A 23,970-nucleotide genomic window follows, 5' to 3' on the forward strand; every position below is an offset into this window, starting at 1 on the left:
TATTTAACATGCATTTAATATATCAAAACATTAGATGCTTGTTTTGTTAAATGTGGTAAAATTGCCTAATTTTTGGTAACTCGTTCATTCGGCACCTCGGTTGTGTGGTTAATAGTGGCAGCAGTAACTCCGCTAGTGCAGTAGGTGGCAGTAATCCGCTCTCAGATGATTTTCATCTCCAATAAAGCAGCGAGCAACGGTTTCATGTTAAAAAAAAAAACATGGCACCGGTAGAGTTAAAAAATTTCTGCTGAAGTTTGACTAAACGCCTATTTGCTGTTTCATTTTGTGAATTGTGCAAGATATTTTCTTGGTGGTGTCAAGAAGTAACATAGTTTTACTAGAATGTTCGTGGCGAAGAGCATCGCAGCGGATCATAAAGATCTGATTCACGATGTTTCTTATGACTTTCATGGTCGCAGGATGGCGACCTGCTCCAGTGATCAGAGCGTCAAGGCAAGAAAACACTCTTTTGTGGGATCTGTTTAACTGCACAGGAGGACTTTATAGAGACTTTGTCCAAACTTATATTGAGCTGCCTACCTAGAAAGTAAATCCTACACGTGCCTGTGACACCCAAAAATGCGGTCTAGACGGGCAGCTCATTTTGAGATATAGCTAAGTTAGATAAGTTATACATTGGACAGAAACTTTATAAGTGATTGAATGGGCTTTCCTGCAGCTGTGCATTAGTTTGGGAATACTATCCTTTAAAAAAACGGTGTTATGTATGTAAATAATAATAATGTTTTATTTATATAGCGCCTTTCAATTTCTGTTAAATGTGATTGTATAAACCATGGATGGGCAACTTCGGTTCTGGAGGGCCACTGTCCTACAGAGTCTAGCTCCAACCCTAATCAAACACACCTGAACAAGCTAATCAAGGTCCTCAGGATTACTAGAAAATTACAGGCAGGTGATTTTTTTCAGGGTTGGAGCTAAACTCTGTAGGACAGTGGCCCTCCAGGACCGAAGTTGCCCATCCCTGGTATAAACCATCATGTTATTGTTATATGTCATGCCTATATACAGGTGCTGGTCATATAATTAGAATATCATCAAAAAGTTGATTTATTTCAGTAATTTCGTTAAAAAAGTGAAACTTGTATATTATATAGACTCATTACATGCAAAGTGAGATATCTCAAGCCTTTATTTGTTATAATTTTGATGATTATGGCTTAAAACCACAAAATCAAAATCTCAGAAATTTAGAATATTACATGAAATCACACAGTAATTACACAGTGATACCATGGTCATTGAACCAGGTTTTGGTTCTTTTGGCAGTGTGGGCAGGTGCAAATCCTGCTGGAAAATGAAGGAAGCATGAAGTGCTCTGAAAATGTCCTGGTAGAAGGCTGCGTTGACTCTGGATTTAATAAAGCACAGTGGACAAAAGTCCTCTTTTCTGATGAGAGCAAATTTTGCATCTCATTTGGAAACCAAGGTCCCAGAGTCTGGAGGAAGAATGGAGAGGCACACAATCCAAGATGCTTGAAGTCCAGTGTGAAGTTTCCACAGTCTGTGTTGGTTTGGGGAGCCATGTCATCGGCTGGTGTTGGTCCACTGTGCTGTCCACTCAACGCAGCCGTCTACCAGGACATTTCCAGAGCACTTCATGCTTCCTTCAGCAGACAAGCTTTATGGAGATGCTGACTTCATTTTCCAGCAGGATTTGCACCGGCCCACACTGCCAAAATAACCAAAACATGGTTCATGACCATGGGATTACTGTGTAATTACTGTGTGATTTCATGTAATATTCTAATTTTCTGAGATTTTGATTTTGTGGTTTTCATAAGCTGTAAGCTATAATCATCAAAATTATAACAAAAAAAGGCTTGAGATATCTCACTTTGCATGTAATGAGTCTATATAATATACAAGTTTCACTTTTTTAATGGAATTACTGAAATAAATCAACTTTTTGATGATATTCTAATTATATGACCAGCACCTGTATATTTTTTTGTATCTCCAGAGTATACTTTATGAGAGGGTATAGGTTAGATTCTATGAAATTAGAGATTTGGTGTATTAAATAATTGATTGATCGATTGTATTGGAGACATAATGTGTCTGTTAATCTCCATCACGTTGTATGCAAGTTAGCCTAATTCAGTTGTAAAATATGTTCCAAAAATGGTAAAGGTGGTTTCTTGACAGTTTTTTTTAATTTTCCTTTTTTTGAGTGATTACCTCTGTTTTGGTGATGCCAACCACTGTTTTTTTTTTAATCAGTTTAAAGTCACAATGAAATCAAAATAGAAAATTCTTATTTTTATGGAATATTGCAGTATTTATAATAATTGATTTATCTGTGCACGTTATTATTTATTATTATTTTAATTTGTATGTCTTCATAATCAGAAATCAAAATAACGTCCCCTTCCTCTTGCAACATCTAATCTCTTATGACAGTGTTTATTGGCATGAGGGTGGGACAACTGTCAATCACATTACATCACAGCAATAGCAAACCACAACGACCCAGTCAATTCCGATAGACAAAATCAAGTCCCACCCTACATTATTTCTTGTTCAAGAATCAGTTTCACTCTGATATATAGTTGTGATTGTGAATTAAATTATTCAACCCCCATTGCAAATCAGTATCATTGGCAAACTTTACAGACTTTCAGCTGTTCACAATGAACAAATCAAACAAAAGTAATTAAAATAGCTCAACACAATACATGTTTCAAGTGGTTTCTGCAAATTCAAATGCATCTTTTAATGACTTCTGCAGTCTCAAAATTATACAACCCTCTGAATAGAATTCCTCACAACAGCACAAATCTGCAAAACAGGTGTTATATCAAGCACACCTGATGCAACTAATCAAGGGCTTCATTAGTTGCACCAGGTGTGCTTGAGCTAGAACACATGAAATATCTGAATTGGCTAGGTTTGTTGAGTGTCACGTTTGACTGCAAGTTAGAAATATGGCTAAGTCAAAAGAATGGTCCAAAAAGTTAAGATATCATCACCCTTTACAAACAAGGAACAGGATACAAAAAGATAGCGAAGGCACTCAATGTTCCTAGAGACACCGTTGGAAGCATAGTTTGCAAGTTCAAAGTTAAAGGAACAGTGGTTACACTACCTGGATGGGGCAGAAAAAGGAAGCTATCAACGGCTACAACCAGATTTCTGGGAAGGCAGGTTCAGAAAAACCCTCGAGTGACTGCAAAAGACCTGCAGCAACACTTGGTGGCAACAGGCACTGAGGTTTCAGCCCCTGAGGTTTCAGCTTGCACAGTAAGGCGCATACTAAACACATGCCAGAACTCCAAGGCGTACACACCTACTGACCCAAAAGCACAAGAAAAGTATGCTCCAATTTGCTCAAAATCATATATATAAGCCACAGAGTTTTTGGGATTCTGTTCTGTGGAGCGATGAAACAAAACTTTGGAACTTTTTGGCCCTATGGATGTCTGGAGGAAGAAGAATGAAGCATATCCTGAAAATAATACTCTGTCTACAGTTAAGCATGGTGGGGCTCGGTGATGCTCTGGGGCTGCTTTACATCCTCTGCCACTGGAAACCTGCAGCATGTGGAGGGCAAGATGGATTCATTGAAGTATCAGGAAATCCTAAGGGAAAATGTGTCCTGGAAGATTCTACAGTGGCCATCACAGTCACCTGACTTGTACCCCTTTAGAAGGTGGTTGCAGCATGCAAACCAAAGAATATTACTGAACTGGAGGCCATTGCTCATGAGGAATGGGCTAAGATTCCTCAGAAACGCTGCCAGAAGCTGGTGTCTGGTTATATATCTCATTTGCAGCAGGTCATAACAGCAAATGAGAGTTCTACTAAGTACTAAAAATGCTTGCCATGAAGGGGTTGAATAATTTTGAGACTACAGAAGTCATTAAAAGTTGCATTTTCAGTAGAATTTTGGGAAACCACTTGAAACATTTGTTGTTAAACTGCTATTTTAATTACTTTGATTTGTTCATTGAAAACAGTTGAAAGTCTGTAAATTTTGCCAATAAACCTGATTTGCAATGGGGGTTGAATAATTTAGATTATAACTGTATATTACAATCGGGAATAAAAAACTTTTGCTACTTCTGTTTTAGACTAAACGTGACAGCCATCTTTGTGTCATGGCCCACAACAAATTTTGGTTATACAGATGTTTATGGAAACCTCAATAATATTTCAGCTCAGAATCTAAACAGCTTGAAACAAAACTGAGAGCAAATTTCAAGGTATTGAAACAATTTCTTGTACCTTAGACTTAAAATTTGACTTCAAATGTAATGATCAAGAACTCTCAAAGTTTAGGGTTAAATGAAGTGAAAATAAAAAGAAACAGATGGTGTTGCGATACATGAGTAAACACAAAAATTAAGAAAACCAAAAATGATCAAGCAGCCTCTGTTCATCACATGGATTGATAGATTTGGAGCTTGGGGATTCAATTGATAGCAGCTTCAGATAGGAGCTGAGGTTAAGGCTGTGGTTCTTTAGCTTATTTGCACGCTTGTTAAATATATTGTTGACAAATGTTTGGCTGTTGTGAACTGATCTAGGTCTGGGACAAAGGTGATGATGGAGAATGGCACTGCACTGCTAGTTGGAAGGTATGATTTTAAAAAAAAAACTTTTATGTGCTAAATCTTCATGTAACCCTATACTGCATAACTGACTTTAGTTTCCACCGTTGGTTAAAAAGGTGGGATACAAGTAGATGCATATTCATTATAGCACTTTTTTTATTTTACCAAACAAAAATATTAAAGTTAAAGGCAGGGCTTAGATTAAGCCAGGATTAGGCCTTAGTTCAATGAGGACATCTAAGTAGCTTTTATAAATGTGCCTTAGAAAAAAAAACATTACTGGTGTGCATCTTGAAACAAAACAATGGCACTGACATATTTGAAAATATTCTCAAACATGCATTTTAATCTAGGACTAGGCTTAAACCTTGTCTCTGAAACCGGGGGAAAGTTTGTGGACCTCTAAAATAAAATGTGAAAATAATTTATTAATTTGATCAAACACCTTATTTGAGGAATTCCTAAAACTGTTTTAAACCACATTCTTCCATCTTTCTGTCTGTTTTAGACCCATAGTGGTTCTGTTTGGAGGGTGACATGGGCGCATCCTGAGTTCGGTCAAGTGTTAGCATCTTGTTCGTTTGACCGCACTGCGGCTGTATGGGAGGAGATAGTCGGTGAATCCAATGATAAACAGCGTGGTCAGAGTCACTGGGTATGTACAATTATTTATTTACAAGTTATTTACTGCCCTATAAAATCAGTATTATTTTTTTAAAGTGCTGCATAATAGAGGTTTACTGTTTAAATTAAAACATGGACAATTTTCTTTTTGACTGGATTTTGCAAATTTTCATGTCATAGGTCCTTACTACTTGCTTTTCCTGTTGCTCAAAGAGTAGAGCATGGTGCTAGCAATGGGTTTGATTCACAGAGAATCAAATGAATTGAAAAGTATGGTATAATTCAAGAGTATACATTGATTTCAGAGTTGCTTTGGATAAAGTTGCTTTGGCCAAAAGTCCAAATGTAAAATTGTGATTTTGAGGGTAACTTATGAATTTTCTAAAAACAAGATGGTAACCAATCATGTTTTTGTGCAAATCTGAAGCAGTGTCATAGATCTTCTATTCATTTTTTGTGTGCTTCTCCAGATTAAGAGAACCACACTTGTGGACAGTCGGACATCAGTGACCGATGTGAAGTTTGCACCAAAGCACATGGGCCTGATGTTGACCACCTGCTCTGCAGACGGTGTGGTGCGCATCTACGAGGCCCCTGATGTGATGAACCTCAGCCAGTGGTCACTGCAGCACGAGATCTCCTGCAAGCTCTCATGCTCCTGCATCTCATGGAACCCCTCAAGGTCTGAACGCCATCTACACACAATAACATATGAATGTGAAAGAAGTATTCTTGATTGTCACAACTGTTTGTCCTGCCTTTTAGTTCTCGAGCACATCCTCCAATGATAGCTGTGGGCAGTGATGACAGCAATGTCACATACAGTGGCAAAGTGCAAATCTATGAGTATAATGAAAATACAAGGTATGAGTTTCGCTTCATGGAATTTCACTTCTTAGTGCAAAGAGTTGCTCCCTTAGAAATTTTTCAGAAATGTGGGTGTTTCCTCAAAGTTAAAGAAAATATCCTAGTAAAGAAATAATTCAGAAAGCATCTTAACCCTTAAAAGAGGTCTTAAGGTCCAACATTTTTAGGAGTATGGACAAGGACTTTTAAGAGGCTTAAAAGTTTCTTTAGCAGCTGAGAAAATGGACGAAACGTGATAAAGGGAGAATAAATGTGTTGCACACAATGCATGTCAGTGAGTTAATAAGACGCTACACATTAGGTCGTGGAGGGATCATGTTTGTGACTGATCTTATTAGAGACACGCTAACATCTCCGACACAGCGCAGAAATGCCATAGTGCCAGAAATGTAAGTATTCACTACATTAACTACATTATCATATTTGGCAACTTGAAAAATGCAACTATGCAGCAGTGATGATTTATGTCTGTTTCAACCTTCTATAAGCAAAGTGATCACACAAACAGTTACAGCACTTTCAGAACCTTGTGTGGCTGTTCATTTCCTATCAAATACGTTAATTACAACATTAACCGCATGGTTAATAAAAAATAAAGAATATACATACATATATATAATGTGTGTGTGTCAGAGAGTATGGTAAAATAGGAAAAATTACACTTGTAATTTCAAAGTGAAGGCTTAGAATAGACCCTATACTTAAAATCGCATTTCTTAAGATAAATTAGGAGCTTTCTGGGAGGATTCTTAGAAGCTTTAAAAATATGGGCCCAGGTCTTTAATATCTATTTTTCTGTTATAATCATGTTTCTAATGGGTTTATGTTGACTTTCAGGAAGTATGCCAAAGCAGAGACATTGATGACTGTGACTGACCCAGTACATGACATCGCATTTGCTCCTAATCTTGGGAGATCCTTCCATGTGCTGGCGATAGCGACCAAAGACGTCCGCATTTTCAAACTCATACCATTGAGGTAAATATGATATCACTCTCGTTAGTAAGAAAGCTAAGCAGTCAAATTGGTCATCTTAATTGTTCACCCAAAAAGTAAATACTGAAATAAATGTTTCAAACATGTATCAGTCTTGATCTTCTGTGGAACATAACAGAAGAGATTCAGTATAAAACAACATTGAATTTTTTTTAAATAATTCTAAGGAGGGGCCCACGCTATTTATTGGGACTTGAGGGTGGGATATTTTGACTTGGTCTAGTAAACACTTGGGCAACGGGATATATTGACATAAAATGGAATTGCAGTATGGCTTGGTGTGATTTTCAAATCATGAAGTCTGCAATTTAATTAAATATATGTGCTGCCGGTTTCAGAGTGAAATGCTGCACTGTGTTCATTTATATGCATTCAGCTCATGATCCTTTGTTTCAATGTTAAAGCTTAATGGTTTTATGTTTGAAAATAAAGAATGAAAGAAAACAAAGACACTTAAATATTAGTTATGTAGTTATGTATAAATATTAGTTACTAAATTCAGAAGAACCGCGGCAACGTCTCCAAGAAGCTTGAAGAAGCCTACCTGTGGGGGGGTGTGTGTATATATATGTGTATATATATATGTGTATGAGACATACACACACACACATCAGAAAAACTAAATTTTACAATGGCAGTTTTTTATAATATTGTGCAGCCCTAGTAAGCACCGCTCACAATAGTATTGAGCTAACATCTCAGAACTTTTAAGCCACCACCTGTCAACGCCCTAGCTTCACTGTGCCGAGTTTTACAATGGTAAACGCCACTCATGTTTTACTCTGACTGTAAGAATCTTTTTGGAACAGTTGATTCATGTTATGTGTCTGACAGGAGAGAGAGCGCCAACAGCTCTGGTCCCACTAAGTTTGAGGTGCAAGTGATGGCTCAGTTTGACAGTCATAACTCTCAGGTGTGGCGTGTGAGTTGGAACATCACCAGTACTCTCCTGGCCTCCTCTGGAGACGATGGCTGTGTGCGACTCTGGAAAGGTCAGCCGTCAACTCAATCTACTTCCTGCTGAGTGAATCTTTTGAAAAACATTTCTCAATAATAACTCTTTATCATTGCTTTAGATATTCTTTACAGTCCAACTCTTTTAATGTTTTTTTTAATTATAAATGCTAGTGTTACTTTTCATTTATTATGAAAATTGTAATATAATATTACAAATAGGTTTTAGCTTTCATCAAAATGTATTAAATTTAAAGTAGAGCTGCAGGATTCTGGATAAATTGAGAATCACTCGCTCATAAATACTTCACTTGTTTCATTACTGGATGAATCTGCGTTTTTGAACAAAAACTTGTTCAAATCAAATTCTTTTGAATGAATGATTCAATGACAAATACATTTTTTTTTTTTTTTTTTACAGTTAATAGTGATGTAATTGATACCATTGTTATTTGAAGCACCAAGTTACTTTCAAAAGGTGATTTGCTTTATTTTGATCGCTACCTTAGACATCAGTGTTTATATAAACTTTTAGAAAAACTAAGAAATAATGATTATGTGAGGCTGAAAAGATTGTTTGTGAAGCTGTTTCACACCTATACATGACAACTGTTCTGTCTGGGTCAGAGGCAGTGATCTGAAAGTTTTGCTTTTTTTTTTTTTTTTTTTTTTGGATCAAATATTTAAAACGCATAGCCGAATCGTTGTCATTTAGAAATAAGATTGCCTGGGTGTTTTGAATCGAGATCGTGAATTTTTCTTTTTTTTTTTACCTCTACTTTAAAGTCAGCATAAAATGAAAATTCACCTCAATTTTCTACATACATGTTATATGATGTATCTTTTTGTGAATTATTTATACATGCATGTTATTTTTTATATCATAACCCAATCTTGCGATAAAAATGCCAGACTTCGTAAACCCAGCCCTTTTAAACTTTAACCTCTAAAACTACTTTTAATTTCTGCTGACAATAAGGCTGCTCAGGCGGGGGAAAATTATATGGACTAACAATATCCCAGCCTAACATGTTTAATGATATACATCACATAATGTAAATTTATGCTGTGCATTCTGGTTCATCTTGTCTGCAGCTAATTATATGGACAACTGGAAGTGCACAGGGATCCTGAGAGGAGACGGGAGCCCAGTGAACGGCTCCTCTGGACTCACTGCTGCTCTGAGCACTGTGGGCGTCCCTGGAGCTGCTCAGATGGTTGTTGGGGCGGCTTCTGCTGGCAGGTATGTGGCGGTGCTGTGATGTAGAGTATGACCCTCAATATAGTTATTTTTGCTTAAAACGGTTAAAGTATTAAATTACAATATGAAAGTTGATAGAATTTAGATAAGTATTCATCACAAATGAATAGGTCTGGTCTGTTTTTTTTTTCTTTTTAGGTACAAAAACTACTGCTTCACATTACTTAACTCTTTCCCTGCCAGTGTTTTTGAAAAAAGTTGCCAGCATTTGATCATATTCACAAAAGTTTCATGGCCTCCAGAATATTTTGCTGTATGAAGAACAGACCCTCAGCTTTAAAAAACAAACAAAAAAAAGTTTTATTCTGGCTTCATGCATTCCTTTATCATAACTTGAATGTGGGTACGATTCATTAAAAAAGCAACATTTTGAGCGAAAATCAGAGAAAATCGCGTTTTTGTTAAAGACTACGTCTAGATATGATTCAGAATGATGATCAAAACATATATGGGGTTGATTGAGTCTAAACTGTGCTAAGCTGCACAGTCCTATAGCTCGTCCTGGGTGATATTTCATTCGGTAACATTAGGCAGTTTTGATTTATATTCTGTTTAATGATGATCACGTTATTTTACATATCCATGTGCTTAAATATGATACCGCTTATTTCTGCTACTCCTTTGCCTGTGTTTTGATCAAGAGATTCAGTACTAGCGTAAGATGCGTAATAGCGCCCCCTACAGTGAAAATAGGGAAAGCCAGAAATTTCCATCAATGGCGGGGAAAGTGTTAACGAGTTCTGACTTTTTAAAGGCATTTTAAAAAAATTCTTATTATATATGCATTTGATTGCATTTTGCATTGCAAGTTTGTAGTTTATTCATAATTAAATGTCTTAATTTTAACAGAAAAAAAGCTCAGCTGATGCCAGGCTAACGGCATAACATGCTGATTGGCTGCTTGCTGCATGCACATGCACAGGATTGGACAGAGACCTCATTGACCCCTCCTCTGCACGGTGTGATACATGCACACTCTTCTAGCTACTAATCTGACGGAAGCGTGTGCTGACGGCACGATCTGTTGTGTGGCTGTTAAAGGAACTGTGCTTGTGTGTTCTCTTCTGACATTGAGCATTTTTTGTATTATTTAACAAATTACACTAAACATGATTCCAATATTGACATTCTTATTAATTGTTGTGATGTGATTCAGTATTAATTATTTATTTTAATACTTACATTTAGGTCATTTTGAAGTTTCAAAGCATAATTGTCTGCACCCGTTTCCATTGACTATATCCAAAAACTGTTATAGTTGCTTTTAAAGGAACAGATAACTCAAAATTCTGTCATTGTTTATTTGCCTTCATGTTGTTCCAGAACTTTTACAACTGAGTTTCTTCTGTGATGCACAAAAGGAAACATTCTAAAACCTCATTTAAAAAAAATGAAATAAAATAATTTGCACTTGGAATAGCATGAAGGTGAGTAAATGGACTTCAAGCTTTCAAAAGAACACTACACATGTTTGCGCTGTTAGTCTGAAGCTGATCACCATGTATTCTGTGGTGTGGACAGTAGATGGAGGCATTGTATCATTCAGCCCACTTCTGCTCAAATTTTGTTCTGTCTCCAACTATGCCTTTGGAATTACTAGCACATTACATTTAATTTGTCAAACTAACTGTATTATAGTATTTCAGTAAGTATTTTAGGGTGTTGGCACAGATTGTTTGTGCTGAAATAAGCAACTTTTTGCAGCTCTAAGGCCTATTCAATGAAGAAACATTTGACCTGCTAAACATATCTACTACTTCCGTTAATAAACCATCACCAAACGTTTTTTCAATTCACAATTTTGGTGCATGAATAAATGAAAAGCTGGCATCTGATATTTAACTCTGTATATTGGCAATATCCATCCATGACATTCTTTGTAGTGCTGCTTCTTCAATTGGGAATTCAAAAAGAGAAAATTTAAACATTTCTAGAGACTAATGCAATTATTATTATTATTATTTTTGTAAAATAAAGTTTGTTTTTCAGTTCTGATTTATGTAATAAAAACCTTTCTGAGGTTTCTCTGAGTTGTGTGGTCCTCATTTAAAGAGCCCTTATAAGAGGAAGAAGTTGGTCTGAAAAGACATTTAAAAGAAATAAAATATTATCTTAAGTCAAGTCACCTTCATTTATATAGAGCTTTTAACAATATGGACTGTTTCAAAGCAGCTTTATAGTAAAATTTATAAGAAATTAAATGAATAGGTAATTAAAGTAACAGAGATTGTTTTGGCTTTACAGCAGCTCTAGAATAAAGTTATTGTCCAGCTAAAGTTAGTTTTGATCGATTCACTTCCGTTGCAAAGATCATTAGTTAGATATTCTAGGTATTATCAATTGGACGGAATTTTGAGATCGCAATAGACGTGAAGGAGTATAATGCGTTAAGAGCTCGCTCAAGTACTGGGGAGCTAAACCATTAAGTGCTTTGTAAGCAATCAGTAATATTTAAAAATGTATACGATTTTTAATAGGGAGCCAATGCAGTGTTGATAGAACCGGGCTAATATAGTCATACTTCCTGGTTCTAGTAAGAACTGATGCGTTTTGGACCAGATGTAGTTTATTTATTAAGTGTGCAGGGCAACCACCCATAAGAGCATTATAATAATCTAGCCTTGATGTCATGAACACATGAACTTATTGTTCCACATTTGTCATTGAGAGCATATGACGTAATTTAGATATATTTTTAAGATGGAAGAATGCGGTTTTACGGATACTAACGTGACTTTCAAATGAAAGATTGGTATCAAAGAGCACACCCAGGTTCCTAACCGATGACAAAGGTTTGACAGAGCAGCCATCAAGTGTTAGACAGTATTCTAGATTATTACTTGAGGACGTTTTTTGTCCAATAATTAGAATCTCTGTTTTTTCAGAGTTAAGTACTAGCAAATTATTAGTCATCCAGTTTTTTTATATCGGCTATGCATTCCGTTAATTTTGTGAATTGGCAAGTTTCGTCGGGGCTTAAATAAATATAAAGCTGAGTATCATCAGCATAACAGTGAAAACTAGTGCTATGCCATGATATCTCCCAAGGGTAGCATGTACAGAGTGAACAGTAATGGTCCTAGTACTGAGCCTTGTGGTACTCCATACTGAACTTGTGATCGATAAGACATCTCTTATTTACTGCTACAAACTGATAACGGTCAGATAAGTATGATTTAAATGCTAATTCAATTCCACTAATGACAACATAATTTTTGTAGCCTGACTACATCAGACTTCGTACTTCTGCTCAATTTCATTTCAGTTCTGTACTCAGTCTGAGATAGCGACAGTTTTCCCCGTTTTCCTCCGGCCTGAAAACAGCCGGCCAATCAACGAACAGAGGGCGGGCTGAGAGCCGTGACGTAGACGCTGATTGTACCGTGGATGCGTAGATTTTAATCACACAATCTGCAAAAGTCGTTAACAGCCATGTTCACTCCGGTATTTCGTTCGATGGTTTTGTTTTCGCATCATACATGTGTTTACAGTGGAAGTTGTTAGATGCGGCTGAGCATGCGCATAACACATGCCATAACCAAACGTTATGTGATTGGCTTATGGGTAACCAATGATTTTAAACTTCAGACAAGCCCACCCCCCCCCCCCCCCCCCCCCGGCGAGAAAGAAAACGCTTTTCAATTCAATTATGCCATGCCAGACTCTGTCTACGAAGCAAAGCGAAGTAGCAGAGTTTGGTATTAGCAGGCTATAATTTTTGAGTCTATTTAAAAGAATGTTGTGGTCAATAGTATCAAATGCAGCACTAAGATCGAGTAACACTAATAGAGAGATACAAACACGATCGGATGATGAGAGCAATTCATTTGTGACTCTGAGATGTGACTCTGTCTCAGTAATATGGTATGTCTAAATCCTGACTGGAAATCCTCGCAAATACCATTTTTTTCTAAAAAGATTAGATTCAAGATCAGCCTGTAATTGACTAATTCTGTAGGATCAAGTTGCGTTTTTTAACAAGCGGTTTTAATCATAGCCAGCTAAAAAGTTTTAGGTAAGTAGCCTATCCTAATGACAAACATGAATTAATGATATTAAGAAGAGGATCTATGACCTCTGGATGCATCTCTTTCAATAGCTTAGTCGGTATGGAGTCTAACATACATGTTGTTGATTTAGATGATTTAACGAGTTTAGAAAATTCTTCCTCTCCTATAGCAATGAATGAATCAAATTTTTCCTCAGGGAGATTACAATGCACTGTCTGATGCGATACTGTAGTAGACGGTTGCATAGTTATAATTTTCTCCCTGATATTATCAATCTTGTAAGTAAAGAAGTGCATAAAGTCATTGCTTTGCTGGCTGGAAACGTCTGGGGTTGAAGCTTTATTTTTCATTAATTTAGCCACTGTTTCATATAAATACCTAGGGTTTTGTTTATTTTCTTCTAATAGGGTTGAAAAATAAGCAGATCTAGCTGTTTTTAAGGCCTCTCGGTACATAATCGTGCTCTCTTTCCATGAAATGCAGAAAAATTTTGCGCTCCATTTTTCTGGCTGCTCTCTTAAGGGCCTGAGTGTGCTCGTTGTACCACGGCGTTGGACTGTTTTCTTTAAGTTTCTTTAAGCCCAAAGGAGCAACTGACTAAAGTGCTGGAAAAGAGAGAGTCAAAAGTTTCTGTCGCAATATCGAGTTCTTCTAAGCTATCTGGGTTGCTGAGGAGATGAAATTGATCAGGAATGTTATAATAAATCAATCTTTAGTAGCAGAAGTGATAGGTCTAACATATTTGTAACACGGAGTCGGCTTTGCAGCCTTGGCTAAATGAAGTATACACAAGACTAGATATTGGTCTGAAATGTCATCACCCTGCTGCAGAATTTCAACGGCATCAACATTGATTACATGTGATAATATTAGATCTAGAGTATGATTACGACAATGAGTAGGTCCTGACAGGTGTTGTCTAACTCTAATAGAATTCAGAATGTCTTTAAATGCCAATCCCAATGCATCTTTTTCGTTATCTACATCTATATTTAAATCACCAACAATTAGGGCTTAATGTGCAGCCAGTACTAACTCTGATAAAAAATTAGCAAATTCTTTGATAAAGTCGGTATGGTGCCCTGGTGGCCTGTATACAGTAGCCAGCACAAATCTCAAATGTGATTTATCATTTACACTAGATAGTGTTACATTAAGCACCAACACTTCAAAAGAATTATATTTGAAACAAGACTTCTAAGTAATTCTGAAGATATTACTATAAATTACAGCAACACCTCCCCCCTTGCCTTTCAGATGAGACTCATGTTTATAACAGTAATCTTGGGGGGTGGACTCATTTAAAGTAATGTAATCGTCTGGTTTTAGCCAGGTGTCTGTCAAACACAGCACATCTAGGTTATAATCTGTGATCATATCATTAACAATAAGTGCTTTTGAAGTAAGGGATCGAGTATTCAGCAACCCAAGCTTTATCATTTGTTCATTTGTATTATATCTTTTTTGTATTTGTTGAACATCAATAAAATTTTTACCCTTAAATGGGAGTTGTTTGTATTTCCTAATTCGGGGAACAGACACAGTCTGTATATGATGACATCTAGGTGATAGATGTGATGGGATTTATCTGACCTCAGTGACGTGAGACAGCTAGCAGACGGTCGGTTTAGTCAGTCTGTCTGCTTCCTGACCTGAGCCCCAATTCAAGTTTGAGCTCTAAGACTATGTGCCATATTACTAGAGAGAAGAGCAGCACCATATCAGGAGGGATGAATACCATCTCTTTTCAACAGGTCAGGTCTGTCCCAAAAGCTTTTCTATTGACTATGAATTCTATATTATTTTGCGGACACCACTTAGACAGCCAGCCATTGAGTGAGGACAATCTCTCATCACTCCAGCGAACAGGAAGGGGGCCAGAGCAAATTACAGTGCTTGACATCGTACTTGCGAGTTCACACACCTCTTTAACGTTAATTTTAGTGATCTCCGACTGGCGAAGTCGAACATCATTAGTGCGAATAATAATCTTTTTTTTAAGAATTTACGATTAGCATTAGCCAGCACTTTTAAATTTGCTTTGATGTCAGGCGCTCTGGCTCCCGGTAAACATGTATCTATGGTGGCTGGCGTCCAGTGTTGGTCAAGTTACTTGGAAAAAGTAATTAGTTACTGATTACTGATTACTTCTCCAAGAAAGTAATCCAGTTACTTTACTGATTACTTATTTTCAAAAGTAATTAGTTACTTTACTAGTTACTTTTCAAAAAAATTATGCACGAAATGAATAGGCTATAAAGCAATAGACCTTTCAGCCTAATTCTATTCTTTCTGCATATTCCATCATCTAAAATTGAATCAAATGAAACATTCTTTTTTAAAACTTGTTTTATTAGTTTCAGTATTTTAACTTTATGCACATTGCATCAATGACTCACTCCTTAAGATGGTCGCCTGCCGCCTCCTACTGGCGGTTTATAAATATTATTTCTATGCACAAATAATATTTCGTATTTGTATATTAAAAAAATATTTTAAATAATCTCATTACATTATTTAATGCAGTTTATTTGATTGGTAACAGCCCTTTAGCATCTTATTATTCTATTTTAATTTATTGATCAAATTTAAGAATTTTAAATGAAAGATGAAGCAAACGATTAGGGAAAAGTGCCCTTTATAAAGGTTAAAATATTATAAATATGACGATTTATATATGTTAAAGCTGGCTGAACTGATGAGAATACTGATTCGGAAAAAAATATATTTACAACACACACACAAAAAATCGCATTTTTTTCCTGTTCAAACAAATGTTTTTACTCAGACAAGTGAATGACCGACCGAAGGACAAATGAAAAGGCTTAAATGTTGAGCCCTGGGGTCCGTTCTTCGTACGTCGCTAACTCACTTAGCTGGATTTGATTGTTGGTGATTTGGCATGATCTTGGATTGTTTGGTTCTTCAACGCTCATCCTGGACTTGCTGTCATAGCAACATGTGCGCAAACTTAAACCTGCTTGGGAGCAGGCTTATTTCATGTTAACAGGATTGCCATAGATCCCGGCTTCATAAGCGGAGCTGATACGGGAAGGCCAGCGCAGCGCGATAGTGCACTTTCTTTCTGAGATATATATTTTTTTCTCGTGATTCGTGAAATTGTCGTTTTTTTGTCGCTTTTATGTTTAAAAAACAGTTTTTTTTTTTTTTTTTTTGGCATTTCCAAGCCACTTAAGACCCAATGTTGTAAAGCAGTTTTTTTTTTTTTTTTTTTTTTTTTTTAGGCTATCATATTTTTTTATGAAGATCATACAATCATGACCATGCCAATTACAGATATGTCACTCAGGCTTCACTAACGTGATTGGTACCATAGACTATAGGCTACCATAGACTGCCACCAAGGCCTCAATGAAGGGGATTATGTGAACAGAAAGGGGGTTCACAATGTAAATGTGCAGCCCAGTTACTATTGTGATTCTTAATATTCCAGATTAGTAATATTATATCAAATAAAAAAAAGGCAGTTGACTAAAATCTTCCATATCACAAATGTGAAAGCAAAATGGCCAGGATCTGTGCATGACTTAAGAATTTTCAGAGATTCACATTTATGCACATTATTTGAAAGTGGTAAGGAAAGTTCCACAATTAAATATCAAGCTCAATGTATTACATACACTTATGCTGATCCTAACAGAACTGCATTTTTTTCATAGGTGATTATGACATGTTCCTGCAGACAGGTGTTTTATGACCCCATTCCCTGACCCAAACCAGTTACAATGCAGCTCTAGCCAGGACAAGGGCACACAATGAAATTAACTTTGGCTAACTAAAGGGAAGATTTCAGTGTCTGAAAAGTCTGAGGGTTGCACACCTGACAGGGCCTGTGACATTGTTGCATGTGCCATATTACACAACATTGCCAAAAAAAAAAAACACTTTTCATTAAATGTTTAATAAAAGACAAATATGCTTAGTTCCTTGAGTTTTATTTCAATTGTTCTTTGTAAAGAAAAGCCAGTGGTCAAGTGCCTGCAACAAGAGATATTAGACACATGCCTCATGCAACAAATAAAAAGGAAAAGTTGGCTATACACTGCCCACCTGTAGGCCTATGTCTCCTCTGTCTGTGCAGACTCTTCTGTAGGCCTTTCTGTAGATGTGGAATCCTGCAACTTATATTGCAGCCATAAAGCATACAAGTATAAATTAAGTAAAGTTATTTATGCACTTGCAGGTAGGCTAGTTCCTCCATATGACAGTTATCTGAGAGGGTTTATTCACTGGCCAGTGCAATGGAAACAAATGGACATTACAAAGTCTTACTTTCTTTTCTTTTGGAAAGTTAGAAAATGTCCACTTACTGCACATATTTCAGCCACCACTTTCTTGGGAACAGATACAAGTGTGTATTATGTAAAAGTGCACAAAAGAGGAAAACACAATGTCATTACAATGAACTACACTGGGGAAAAATGTGATCAATAACTCATGGCAAAATATGTGTACATTAACATAAGTTTATCAGTTTTCACTTTCACAAGTCAAAGCAATTCATCATTACTCAAGATTTAACAGTTGAAATTACTATACAGCCTTAATTTAACGCAGCAAAAATTATTTTACAGTGTAGGCTACTAAGATCTTTTCTATTTTTTTCTCAGCCTTTTTCTTGGTTGCTTTTATAAACAGAACACCATTTATTTAACAGTGCCTTTTATAAAAGAGACTATAATATAACTAAAATGACCATTATGTAGAATATTTTTGTACTTCACTTTTATTTGTTCCCATGTTCTAGTATGGTGACTGACATTACAATGCACAAAGTAATTATGCAATTATTAAAATACAAAAATATAGGCTAATAAGTGATAAAAACATCTAACATGGCCACTTCTAACGGATTTAAATTGTCTGCTACTTTTTGCCAGCCCTCTCTCCTGGCTTTTGCAGACTTTGAGGTGTTCCCTGGCGTTTTGATTAAACATTAAAATTCCGAATAAACTTCGACTATATTAGTTCTTGCTCTGCTGAGGAGAAAAACTGAGCGCGCTCTTTGGCCACGCCGAGCAGCCAATAGCAGCGTTGCTGATCAATGTTTCTACTATCGATACATATCCCCTTTTAACCAGCGCATGAACGCGCAATTATCTCAGATAACTCAATCCAGCGATACTAATCATATCCAGCAAGTGTGTTCGAAGAACCGAGTTAGCCAGATCATGATTCGCACGATGATATCATCTTGGATGTGTCATTTGATCTCGGATGTAATAAGCAACGTACGAAGAACGGGCCCCTGGTATATATTTTATTATTATTATTCATTTATTTACCCATAAACCTGTCTTTAGGAAGCCATAAGTTACAGTGGCAAGAATAACTTTGTGAAACCTTTGGGGGTGGTGGACAGGGTTTAAATGGACAAATTTACAGGAGTTTGCCTTAATCTAGTTGATCATGCATTTCTTTTATTTTATTCCACAGCTGATGTGTGCAGTTTTTTATTGCTTGCATTAAAATTATTTTCTCTTGTTTTGTTTTTTAATTGCAGTCTTTTTCTTCTGCCATTCATGCTTATCAGCTCCATGCAATCTTAAGCTTTTCAGCTGCACAGTCTGAAAAGGTTTTTTTGGCAGTTTGCTAAAATAAAAGAGCCATTCTAAGAGCTGTTGACTTTTCTACCTTGAGAAAGAACGTTAAACGAACAACTTAAAAAGGCATGACAAATCATAAGACTGACATCACTCACAACGTACCAATGCATTATCCCTCATGAACAAATCACGTCTGATGTTTGCATGCGTGCATACCAGTTTACCATTATGACATCGTTCATTAATAAACATGACGTCTGAACACGGACAAGCGGTGCGTGTTGACGCGTCAAAATTCACGCGTTTCGTTTAAAGACTTTTGAACGCGATCGCTTGCCATACGGCTCTGATCCACTTGTCCGACACGACTGTCGCGTGGTGTCGCGATGCCTCCCCACATACGTTGATGGGCGTTTACCGCTATGGGCGTGGTTTTGACCGAGCGGGAAATGTAGCGTATCAGAACAGAGGACCTGCGAGAGACTTCCCTCCGTCTCTATATGCTCTACTTCTATTGGATAGACGCGTCTCGTCTAACGGAATTCATTTGCATAAAGATGGGCATGGCCAGCTTTTTGACGCGCAGCATTTTTTCAAATAAAGCGCCGCCTTCCCGGAATGCTTTGCGGGCGCGACAAAGACGCTTGACGTCACCTATAGGAATATAGTGGAGCGCGGCGCGACAGAAGTGTCGCACGGACAAGTGGATCAGCGCCTAGTGTTTACCACTGACTTCGCGGCGCTCATGTCATTGTCACTCACAAGTCACGACTCACATCACGAGACAGTCTCGCAGTATAACGCAGTACAGCCTGCTTACGGGGAAGTAACAGTAATCTAATTACTGTTTTTGCAATTGTAATCCCTTACTTTACTCGTTACTTGAAAAAAGTAATTGGATTACAGTAACACGTTACTTCTAACACGTTACTGCCCATCAGTGCTGGCATCGTTCCGTGTAATAGAATCGCTAATAACTAGGGCACTTTCAACAGGATTTTCAGAGGGTGTTTCACTAAGTGGGGAGAATCTATTTGTTATGGTAATCAGAACGGAAGAGCGGTGTTGTGTCCCGTGACTACAGCGTCTCACGGCCACCCAGTTGCCCTGCTGCACGGGCTCTACAGTCGGAACCGAACAATGTACAGAGTTCACTAAGCTAGTCACATCCAAAGCAGTATCTAAAGCCCTTGCATGCTTATTATCATCGATTAAAGTTTGGATGCGTGTCTCTAGTTCAGAAATCTTCTCCGTCAGCCTGACTATCTCCCTGCATTTATCACATGAAAATCCCTCTGTGCTAACTGAGAAGGCTATGCTATTTATGTGACACGAAGTGCAAGTGACAATAACAGGAGAAGACATTACTCACTGTATTTGTTGACTGATCCTACTTACCACAGTTGTTTGATAGACTTGTAAAAAGCGTGAGTGCACGAGAGAGAGAGAAAAAAAGGACGGCAAGCACAAATGGAAGGTTAACAGGCTAGCGAGATACTAGCGTGTTGTGCTAGCGATAACGTTTTAGATAAAAGCTAGCAATGTCAGATTAATGTGATAGGCACTATTAGACTACATCTAATATATGTTGATGAGTAAGTTATATTTAGCAATATAAACAAAAAGGAATGATAGTAAATAGAGATTCAAAACAGAAAGCTATACGGAGCATACAGACGCAAACCAGCAGCAAGGCAGACAGGAGCAATCGATCAAATTTAGAAATTTTGAAGGCCAAAAAAGTGCATCCATCAATCATAAAAGTGTTCCACATGGCTCGGGGTTAATAAAGGCCTTCTGAAGCGAAGCGATGCATTAGTGTAAGAAAAAAAAAAACATATTTATAATTTTATATGCCAAAATAACTAGCTTCCGACAGATGGCCGTAAGCATTGTTATTCGTGAAAGAGTACCTGACCTGACGCATGACGTATTGACGAATGCGAAAACGCAGAAGACAGAGCAAAACAAAACAACTGTCACAAATAAGAAGTCTAAAAAGATCATTTTTAAAGAGAAATGTCAGAGGATTTTGGTATAAGAGAAGAGGAGCTTGAGTTTGTTGCCCAGCCCTGTTTGTTTGAACCGCAAGAGGCGTCAAAGCTTGGATGGATGTGCTTTTTTGGACTTCAAAATCAGGACCGCCATTCACTCCCATTATAAAGCTTGGAAGAGCAATTATATGTTTTTAACATAAGTCTGATTGTGTTCGTCTGAAAGAAGAAAGTCGTATACACCTAGGATGGCTTGAGGGTGAGTAAATTATTAGATAATTTTCATTTTTTGGAACTATCCCTTTAATAATAATAAAAAAAATGTCACTGTGAACAAAATCCTGATTCAGTCCCAGTCAGATGACATGACCCCTATACATTTAAAGCACAGACTCATTTTTTACACAAATCACTGTTGACTGCAGGCTTGAACATTCAGTCCTGCAGTTTTTCTAAAAGTTACTGAACAAGTAATTTCTTTCTCTTCTTTTTCTCTTTATTGTCTAGTTTAGCAGCAACTGAAAACCTTTTATTCCATTTTCTTAAAATTTATTCCCAAACTAGGTAGTTATATACTGAGAGGCAACTTAATTTAGGCTAAATGTTTATTAAATCATTTTTAATTGTATTAATTTAGTCTTTTTAATTAAAATATTTAGAAGTGGAAAATGACAAAATCACAGAAAACTAGTTTGTAGACTATTAATTACAAATTTTGGTGGATGCAAATAATGTCCCAATTTTTGGTTAATGAAATTATGAAAACGATAAACTCCATTAAATCATGTGGACTAAAATTTCTCTGCTTCCATTGTAAAAGCATGTCGATAAACATGACTGTGGTTTTTACAAACTGAAGGATGAGCTGAAATGAACTTTTGTGGTCATTTATTAACATCATGTCTCAGATTCTGCAGATAAACCTTCATTGCATTGAAACTGGAACATTTATTTAACTCCTCCTGATCTTGTGTGATGCGTACCTGTTCCGGCTTCATTCATCATCATTCACCTTTGTTTCTTTGTTTTTCCTCAATGTCCATTTTTTTGTTGTTCTTGTGTGTCTGTGTTGTGGGCGTTTCTCGTTTCATTCCCATTCTGTTCTTACAGGTACTTCTTCCCTCATTTGGACTCCCCCAGAGCTGGATCCCGACTGGGCCACCTCCTGCCTCCTCCCTCTCTCATCGAACAAATGAATGAGCCTGATCCCAACCATGCACCTCAGCTACGTCATCGACACATGGTGAAATCCGCCAGTCAACCCACTGACATTTTCCATTTAAATGATCAGTAATGTCTTTATGTCCACATCATATTCACCCAATCCCCCAAGAAAAAGATTCAACAACTGAGACATAAACAAGATTTTTCTCCACACTTCCACCAAGACACTTGCAAGTTCTCGAACACGTCTGGGGGTTTGGCACTGCAAGGACAATCAGCTATCCTTCCTGTCTCCCTGTAGCACTGTCTTGGGCATCTTACATTACAAACTCGGTCCACATCTGCAGTCCTCCTGGAGAAGGAATATGGCATGTTCACACAGGTGATCAGGGACCCTGAGCATCTTCTGGTGTATATCAGAGTTAGTATAAGGGTCTTTTTAGTGTTCAAAGTTATTGTAACTGTGACCTTTATTGTCTACTGCCTGTAAAGCGTTAGTGTCTTCTTCAGGTGCATGTGCAATAATTAGTTATGGTTCACTGAACAAGCATGAAAAACATTTTTTAAACCATATATAATAATATTTATATCTGATATTTTTTTACATTCTTAGTGTAATGTAATACCTTACTGTAATATTTTTGAGTTTGGGTTACAGTAAAAAAAAAAAATGCAGTTATTAAATGTTTTTTATTCAAATAATCATTAAGGGCAGTAAAACAGACACTATACTGTGATGTACTGCATAAATACTGCATAAATAATTTCAAATATTTTTTGTATGAAAATATTTTTATCTTCTAGTTATAAGAATTCGATTTTTTGCGTTGTAGATTTAGAGAATTGTCCTTTTTTTATGAAAATGGGACAATGCAACAACAACAACAACAACAAAATCATAGTTCTAAAATGGGCATTGTTTTAGGAAAGTACATTTTGAGGCATGTCCTTGAAATTATTCCTCACATATGATCCAAATGTTTGTCTCATAATAATAATAATAATAAAAAAACACTGTCAAAGAAATAATTTTGTACTGTGCATTTTGTGAGGTTAAAACAGATTTATATATGAATTTGCTCTTTCAGAGAAGTTACAAATAGAATAGTGTCTATATATCAGATTGTGATTTTGTTTTTTAAGCCCTGCTTTTGTCATCCAGTACTACAGGATCTAACAATTTGGGTCACAGTAGTTCTGGGTTTATTTATTTTTTTCCTCTTCTGTCTGTGGCAGATGTAACTGGTCAGGGCTTTGGCCCTCAGGCTGCTGAGAGTGTGTTAATCAAGAGAACATAGTATTGTGGCCTGATTGCACACCTGCCAACCCTGTGGCCATGTCTGCATTGGGTTGGCAAGGACTCTCTCATACACAACCATACAGTAATGGCAAACACACTTGTTAAATCCCTGCCAGGGGGTTCAGTCATGTTTTGGTAAATTAGTTTTTAAGAGGGTAAATGACACAACACCTCTGCAAAATTAACACCTCCCTTTCCCTTTCCTAATGCTGTCTCATCCCTCCAGACAGACTTACAGACTCAGAGGACTAATGCAGTTAAACTCACTCCAGGTGGTGATCTGGCCTTCAGTTTTCACACACATTGCTGTACAGGTTGCTGAATAAATACCTTCTTTTTCATCCTCATTTGCTATACACATAGGCCTATACACTAGTCCGTCCGTCCATCCATCTAATCTATCCATCATCTATCTATATAAACACTGTTAAAAATTATCATCAATTTTTTTCATCTTTTGTCAAATCAACTTAGATAATTTATGTGGTTCAGATAACATAATATTTTGAGTTTCTATTCATTAATCCAATCTCCTCCATTGTATTAACTAAAATGTTTAATTTCAATAAACTCAAAATTTTAAGACAACCAGGAAACTTACTTTTTTAAGTTAAACCAACATTAATTTGATCTATCTATCTATCTATCCATCC

At 36.8% G+C, this 23,970-nt stretch overlaps 1 protein-coding gene across 2 annotated transcripts; it reads left to right on the top strand.

The window, feature by feature from the left end:
* Positions 1 to 164: 164 nt before the first annotated feature.
* On the top strand, positions 165 to 23,036 carry seh1l (SEH1-like). Of its 2 annotated transcripts, none has more exons than XM_079878848.1 (9): positions 165 to 456; positions 4,554 to 4,604; positions 5,089 to 5,235; positions 5,675 to 5,886; positions 5,970 to 6,068; positions 6,909 to 7,049; positions 7,902 to 8,059; positions 9,117 to 9,264; positions 21,964 to 23,036. In XM_079878848.1, exons 1-9 carry the CDS (start codon positions 346 to 348, stop codon positions 22,145 to 22,147), a joined length of 1,251 nt encoding a protein of 416 aa, XP_079734974.1. In that variant the 5' UTR covers positions 165 to 345; the 3' UTR covers positions 22,148 to 23,036. The 2 variants fall into 2 exon arrangements, with proteins under 2 accessions (XP_079734974.1, XP_079734975.1); XM_079878849.1 differs by lacking the exon at positions 21,964 to 23,036 and adding an exon at positions 10,132 to 10,741.
* The last annotated feature ends 934 nt before the right edge of the window (positions 23,037 to 23,970 follow it).

This window comes from Squalius cephalus, assembly GCF_949319135.1.
Source record: "Squalius cephalus genome assembly, chromosome: 8".
NCBI classification, from domain to species: Eukaryota; Metazoa; Chordata; class Actinopteri; order Cypriniformes; family Leuciscidae; genus Squalius; species Squalius cephalus.